The sequence below is a fragment of the Etheostoma spectabile genome, chromosome 1, assembly GCF_008692095.1.
Source record: "Etheostoma spectabile isolate EspeVRDwgs_2016 chromosome 1, UIUC_Espe_1.0, whole genome shotgun sequence".
Lineage (NCBI taxonomy): Eukaryota > Metazoa > Chordata > Actinopteri > Perciformes > Percidae > Etheostoma > Etheostoma spectabile.
The window spans coordinates 15,814,400-15,822,297 of record NC_045733.1 but is presented as its reverse complement, the minus strand read 5'-3'; the positions used below and the strand labels follow the sequence as shown (position 1 = coordinate 15,822,297).

General features: G+C 37.7%; 1 protein-coding gene across 1 annotated transcript in view; it reads left to right on the top strand.

The window, feature by feature from the left end:
* The first annotated feature begins 6 nt into the window (after nucleotides 1-6).
* The window catches only part of tmem39a (transmembrane protein 39A), a 16,698-nt gene continuing 8,806 nt past the window's right edge, over nucleotides 7-7,898 (top strand). The window contains exons 1-3 of the mRNA XM_032502031.1: nucleotides 7-275; nucleotides 5,286-5,499; nucleotides 7,151-7,373. Coding sequence (XP_032357922.1) covers nucleotides 5,387-5,499; nucleotides 7,151-7,373 — 336 coding nt within the window. The 5' untranslated portion in view covers nucleotides 7-275; nucleotides 5,286-5,386. The remainder of the gene's footprint in view (nucleotides 276-5,285; nucleotides 5,500-7,150; nucleotides 7,374-7,898) is intronic.

Below are 7,898 nucleotides of genomic sequence, written 5' to 3'. Positions count from 1 at the left end.
GAGAGGCGGTGCGGCTTTGCCACGTCGGTCTCTGTGCAACGCATTTACACTGTTGCTTCTGAAGCCCGGGGCTAACTTTTAAAGCCGTTTTTATGTGTTCACCCGGGGAGAAAGCGACCCTCCAGCCTTGTCGTAGCCCGTCGCCATACCAGTGCAGCCGGGAATACTGAAGCTGGAAGGCGGAGAAAAATGCTAGGTGCTGTCTGGACTCGTCAGGCTGGAAGCCACATATCTGACTGATGCATCCTTGTTCACTTCTTCCCCCCGTGTGTTGTGTGAGTAAGGATGGCTTTACGGAGATTTAATGCAAAAACTATCGTGGCTTAAAAACTGCAAGCTAACAGCTAGCGTAACCTACAAGCTTAACTACATATTTATGTTTTAACGTTTGTTAAAGTGTGCTCACAAGTTTCAATGTGTTTCGGTGTACAACATGACAACGCTGCTGCCTGGTGTCATGATTCAGACAGGCTGCTTTAGCGCATGTCTTAGCAAGTCTTTGCACAACAACAAAAACAGTCCAACAAACACTTCAGCTCAACACAGCTTCATTTTAAACAGACGTTCCTCACCTTTGTTAGTTGTCTGTTGACAGTGGTGAAAAAAGTGTTAAAAAAAGCACTAAGACCACACCGTGAAAATACTCCCACTGACGCTACATGCACGTTAACATTACAAGTCCCGCATTCTAGTCTAAAAACTGTAGCTTCTTGGCTAAGATATCAAAAGTAAAAGTAGACCTAGTCACTGTGCAGTAAAATGTTCCCTGGGAGTATTTTATGAATGTGTATGTTGCGTTTTACTGTTGTAACGTCAGGTGTGTAACGTTGTGCTAATTTTAAGTCATTTTATACTGTTGGGTAGTTTTAATCTACAGCAATGCATCATATTTTGTAATGGTCATCTTGTTTGTAGCATCGCTGTCCTGTGAGAACCAGGACAGTCAACATTTCATGAGTTTCGAAAAAAACAGCCCTGTTTTTTCAGCTTTGTGACGATGCATTTTATCCAAATGTTTTTTTTCGTTGTTAATTCAAATTATTCTAAAGTTTATCGCAAACATTCATAACCTCCGAATTTGGAGATGTGTGGTTTTCACTGGACAGGAAGAGGATGAAAACAACAGGCTATGAGACAAAATGTAGTGTAGTAAGATCTACAACATTTGTCTCTAAGATGTGGTGCAGTAAAAGTATAAAGTAGTGTAACATGAAAAATACTTAACTAAAGTGCAAGTACCTCAAATGTGTACTTACATACATGTGTACTTAATACAGTAGCTACTTGAGGAACATGTACTTAGTTTAGTTGCCCCCACTGCTTTTGAACATTTTTTTTTAAAGGACTTGCGTTGAAAACTATAAGCGTGTCCTTTCACAAAATACCATCCTGTAATCCCTCCACTGTAGTTAATTTGCAAATTACAGTTCCTGTTTTCACTTTTGACTTTCATCTGTAATTTTGGTGCCTTGCTGTACGTGTGCGTGTGTTTGTGTTTGTTTTAACGGCTGTTTCCTGTTGAAGATTCATAAATATTGGAACTGCATACTGACCACAGAGCATGCAGTACTATCATCTCCATCATGGTGCTGAGCATAAAGGAAATGTTGATACACACTGAGGTTGGATGTTATCTGACTCTGGTTTGTGTTTCGTTTTAGGGGCCTATCACTGGCTGATGAAGGGGGGTGGGACTACTTTCACCCACTGAGCAGTGACTATAAGAAAAATGATACAGTAGTATTTTATGGCATTCAGTTACAACTACACAAGCACCAATGGGACTTATTTGACTTCTTAATTACTTAGCTTACATTGTAGATTAATCTGATGCATATTTTCTGGATAAATTAAGTTTTAAATTTTTCTCCAAGTGTCACAAAATAGTAGGAAAATGTCAATTACAAGTCTCTGAGTCCAATTGACATCTTTTAAATTGCTTGTTTTGCCCAACCAGGTGTTCAAAATCCCAAAGTATCCAGTTTACAATGAAATAAGATAAAGAATAGGAGCAAATTTGAGAAGGTGGAACCACATTTTTTTGGGGGAAAAAATAGTTTACAATTATTTTTCTGTTGATTCAACACTTTTTTTAGCTAGCAAGTTAAGATTGGAAAGCCACCATATATCAAATATACATTTCCACAACATGACGTGTTTATCTTTCCGTATAATCACTTAGCCAAACAACAGGAAATGAATCGTCAAATATTTTCATAATCGTTAATTTGTTTCATTCTAACATCTGCCGGTTCCAATTTCTCCCACATGAAGATCTGTTGCTTTTCTTGGTCACACATGGTAGTAAACAGAATATTTCTGTAAGTTTTGTGAATAAATCAAGGGCATCGGAACTATTTTCAAACATTTTGGAGATAAAACTACTCATAATTGATGAATCAAGAAAATAATTGGCCGATTAATTGATAACGGAAATAATTGTTGGTTGTAGTCCTAGTTCTCTCAGCTTGTAGTTTTAAACCATCTCACTGTGCAACAAATCAACTTGCCATGTCACATCAACTTGTAACAAACAAATCAACATCCATTGATATAGTACCTCTTATCGTATTCCTGTCCGTCTTTTCTTTATTGTAAATAACATACAAACATGAAAATCAAATAATTAAACTATGCGGGTCTCCTCAGGCCAACTGTCTCTCATTAACAATGTTCTAGACCTTTGTATTATTTATCCTATTTAACATTAAAACTTTGAGTTAACGTAATAATTAACCATAACAAACTTTGTTGTAGCGCTACACAGTGTATTGATAACAAAAAAAAAATAGAGTGTAAATAAAAAAGCAGATAGCTTTTTGAGTGTAAACCAAAAGTGTTAAGAAAAGAAAAAAAATCACTAAGCAGGTCATCTTTGCAATAAATCAACCCTAACCTTCCACAGCTGGGCTAGACGGGTTTGCATGTCTATGATAAGGAAATGAGTGTGGAAATGTTTTTTAGAGTGAGACAAAGTAAGAGCTAATCAGTCTTATTAACAACAGCTGGTTTGACATGTTCTAGAAGTCCAGGTGTATTCTAAAATCAACATAATTAGGCTAATGGCTGCATTCCATCAAGAGTTCAAGAGTTATTGTTTATGCTGGCTCACAACGTGGCGTACCTAAAATGGAGAATCGTTAACGTTATAAGTTACACCTGTGCTTTTCCTGCTATGATAGGGTGTGAAAAAACAAAGTTTTACAGAATCCACAATGCAGGAGTGTCTGAACCCCATTAAACAAAAACATCATAGTCTTATACTCATTCTCCCCAGCAGGAGGAGATCTTGTTTGGGAACATGCCTAATCTTAACAAAACAATTAATCATAACATGGAACAAGTTGGAGCCGTTTCTACGTCATTATCTGTCCCCCCATCCTCAGAGTCCGTAGCAGTCCTTTATCTTAGCTGCGGAAACAACCTGGTGTTGTTTGGTCTAGTAAAACGTGAAAATGTCCCTGACTCTGCACCCTTTATTGATAAACTTAGCTGACAACTGTGTTTTTCAGACTTCAGGGCACCAACTTTCAACTGGTAATTTAGTAAGTGAAGGCTGTGACTCTGCTTTCAGGAAGGACACATACAAAAATAAACTGAAGTTCATTTCACACAAAAACATAGTAAATGAATAATATGAATAATAATGTGATTATATAAATACTACAGAAGGATATATGAAATGATGGTTAAAGGTAATTTTTCCATCACAACAGTCTTAATGAAAGTGTCTGCTGACAGTTCTAGCACGGATGCAAATCCCTCTAAAGATGAATTGGCGATTAAGTGAATACCCCTCATTAGTCATTTCATGTCGACATACACTTGGTAAGTTGTCATTGCCTCTGCAAACACCTCCAGGCAAACGTTTCCCAATACGGGCTTCAGCAGGTAGTCTGCATGTAAAAGGGTGTACTACTCTGGGTAGTTGTCAATTTGGTGACGGCTCTGTGTTGTCACCAGCAAAGCTTTGGGGGGGGGTTCTCTGATTTGGTAGCTGTAGTAATAAGTGGATCTTTTTCTAAGAAGTGAAACCTCTGCGGGGAAAACTAAGTACTCTGAGTCAGTGTGTGTATGCAAGTTTGATTTTTTTTAGACTATCAAATGAACTAAACTGATTGTAGAACAAGATAGATACACTAGGATATGAGTGGCTCACAATCTCTGCTTAATAACTTCCTGGCAGGTTTGTGAGGGTTGAAATGTATTGTTGACTTAGTTTATGTCGGGATGACATGTCATTCCTTTCCCCTGAAGTAGGTTTGATGAAGGCAGATAAAAGCAGGGCCAAACGGACAAATGGTACAATATTGACATTGCCATGAATGAATGAACATGAATGTGTTTGTATTTTTCAAAGTGCAGAAGTCTCATGCTAAAGTTTTGTTGTTGGCTTTTTTAAGGACACACCTTAACTCTGTTTTCTACGTTTAAACCAAGTGATTCAACGGTGATAGAGATCCGTTTGCTCTATTTTTCATTACCGCCAGTGGTGGTGGTAGAATATGTCTAACCTAAAGCTCAGTATTTTAAGTTTGTATTGCATATCAGGAACTAGACCTGCACGATAAATCGATATAAAATCACAATCTTGATTTAATTTTTAAATAACTTTGATTAAAGAAAAAAAAAAATCAAATTATAATGACTTTGATTCTCATTTAATTTTACGAGTCGACTGCATCACAAACACTACTACTTTCTTCTGTGAGTTTTAAACATAGACTGTACAAAATAGGTTTTAAAGCGCTGCAATGCTCTCCCTTCTCTTGATTGAAGCCTCTATGTTTACAGGGTTGTGGTGATGTGCAATGAGCTATAGGTGCCCAAAAATCTGTTTGATACTGCCAATTTGTTTTGTTTTGTCATGGTTCTTGTGTGCAATAAATCGTGATTCATATTTTTCCCTGAATTGTGCAGGCCTAGCAGGAACATTACAAGGCTTGCCAAAATGTTCTATTAAAGTGGATCACGCTGTATAGAATAATAGTATGTCAGTTTTTAAAATAATATCAGAAAGGAAAAAACCTTCTCATTTGAAAACCTGGAGCACCAGCGCAGTGTTCAAATATAATTTCCCAAATTATCTTTACTACTGTTTACTTACTAAATGTGTACAAATCTATATAACTATATTTAATTTGACTCCAGGGCGTTGTTGATTAGGCCTCAGGTTTGTTGGTTTTTAGTTGTTTCCCCCCGTCTCTACATGTGACTTGTATTTTTGATAATCTGTGTGCTTTTCTTGTTCTGACTCTGTCTTGTCTTTCGGTTTTCCTCCTCAGTGGTCTCGCTGTACATGGTGGCTCATTGACGAGAAGGGCAGGAGTGCCAGTGGCTGTTGGTTGGTGGACGGCGTCCGTGGTTGCCACGGTAACTGGCGACCATGCCAGGAGGTCGCAGGGGTCCCAGCAGACAGCAGCTAAGTCGCTCTGCTCTGCCGTCCCTGCAGACTCTGGTTGGAAGCAACCTTGGCAATGGTATAGGCCTCAGGAGCAGGTGAGCACACACCATATGTTCAAGTTATGGAACGCATTATGGAATGTCTTCAAATAAAAAATTAAAATTAAAAAAAGGTTCAAAAATATGATACTAGGTAAGTATAGAAATTGAGTAGTATTATTGTGTGAGAATGTCAATAATAGTGATGATGATAAATATCATTATGGTTATCATAATTTCTTAGGATATTATTCATCATAGGGTGGCAGTGTACTGTATATAAGTACTGACCCTTATGGGTTTATGTAGGCGTGTACGTATGTATACGTAGGTAAGTGTATGCATGCATATGCAAACACACTGTATGTATCCATATACTGTATGCTTTATTTTTTGGGGATAATTTATTTAATCTTTCTTGTCTTGTTAATTGTTTTTCCTTGACAATGTGTTTGTTACTCTTAAAAACGTGAGAAGGGTGGGCCTGATGTAAGCTGAAGCTTCTGAGCCTACCCTTTAGTTACGACCAATAAATTCATTCATTCATCCATCAATCACCCGTTATACTGAATTGAAATGTTTTTTCTTAAAATCAGTCTGTAGACCAACACTGATTTATGTGGTGGGAATTTCTGTTAAAGGCTCACAAACCAGAGAGTCTTTTGAGTTTTATTGTCACATTTGCAATAGGCAACTAAATGTCTAAATGTGCATAAAACTTTGTCATACAGACAGTTTGTATTCAGTCCATCAAACACCTCCCTGAGTGGGACACTGTAACTTATTGTTTCTTAATCAGACAACCTGAAGCTGCTACATTTGAAATGATACATTGGGTATACAAGGTCCGTCCTTGGAGATAATGGTTTCTGCTTGCCACAATAAAACACAATCATTACATAGAAATGATAGTTATGTATCCAAATTTAAATTCTCAATACACTTTACACTGTAGATTTTGAAAAAATAAAAAGCTTTACTGCTCTTTGTTGTCCACTTGGATGGAAATAGTTTCAGAAACTATATTCAGACATGCTACAAAAGTTCCGTAGTATCGTCAGCCTTTTATATTAAATTAGTATTAACTAATGTTATGTTGGTCATTCTACCTAGTGCTGAACGATTAATTGATTGATCGAACCACATACATTTTAATCAGAAATATTTTGATTATGGATTGAACATTCTCTGGTTTCAGCTTCTCATTTGAATATTTTTTGTTTTATGAGATTTAAGTGCTTAAAACAAGACATTTGAACACTTCACATTGGACTGTGATGGACCTCTTTCACAATTTCTTCACATTTCACTTAAAAGACTAATGAAGCAAAACCAGTAGATCAGAATCAGCTTTATTGATCAGGTATGAAGACACATACGAGGAATTTGAAGATCAGGCAGCCAAATCGAGTATGCATGCTTGAAGGGCATAATTTAAATTTAAACAGTTTAAAAAATATCTTACCCTGGGGCGACCTCTAGCTCACCCAGAAAGAGCGTGCGCCCCACTAGAGTTGTTTCACTTGGTTACTGATTGGGTTGGGATGATATTTACTCCAAAAAAGAGATCCATGCAGAGCCTTGTAGGTGGTACTGGAGCTCTCACAGTTAATGTTTGAGAAGTAGGAAAGTGCAGCAGCTGTGATGTGACACAAACATTGCTCTTTGTCTAAATTGTTTGAATTTATGTTTGTATGGCTTCTTTCAGGAGCAGTAACGTGGTAGGTCTGTCTGCACCCCCTATTTCGGCCCTCATTACTCCGGAGCCGGTCCGTCACTCAAGGATTCCCGAGCTGCCTTTGGACAGCAGCCTGTTGTTTGAGTTCCTGCTCTTTCTTTATTTGCTGGTGGCCTTGTTTGTCCAATACATCAACATCTACAGGACGGTGTGGTGGTATCCATACAGCCACCCTGCTGCCTCTACCTCGCTTGTAAGAACACACACACACACACACACACACACACACACACACACACACACACAACACACATGACACATACACATACACATACCCATCCACATACACATACACACACACACACACACACACACACTTATCAGCTCTGTTGTTACTGGCAATCATTGCTTTTTCTTTTCTCAACATTTTAAAACAATAATATAGCAGTAAACAAATGTAAAGCTATAGTGGAGTGATGGCGTCCCGACGTTTGTGTTTTACTAGCCAACCCGGCTGTGCGTGCATGTCAGTGCGTGTGGCACTGACAAAAAGTCTGTGTTTCCTGAAATAGGGAACTGTGTGAGAGCTATAGTGGGTAGAATAAGTTTTCACGCCAATGCTAAAGTTGGAAAAGAGGAATAAAAAAACATCTATTGGAAATTGATCTTAATGCCTTAATTAAAAAAAATTGGAAAATCCAACCTTTTTAAGGACACTCATTTTCTTTGTGAATGAATAATGTTTTGTAAATAAATAAATGTTCTTTCTTAAAATACA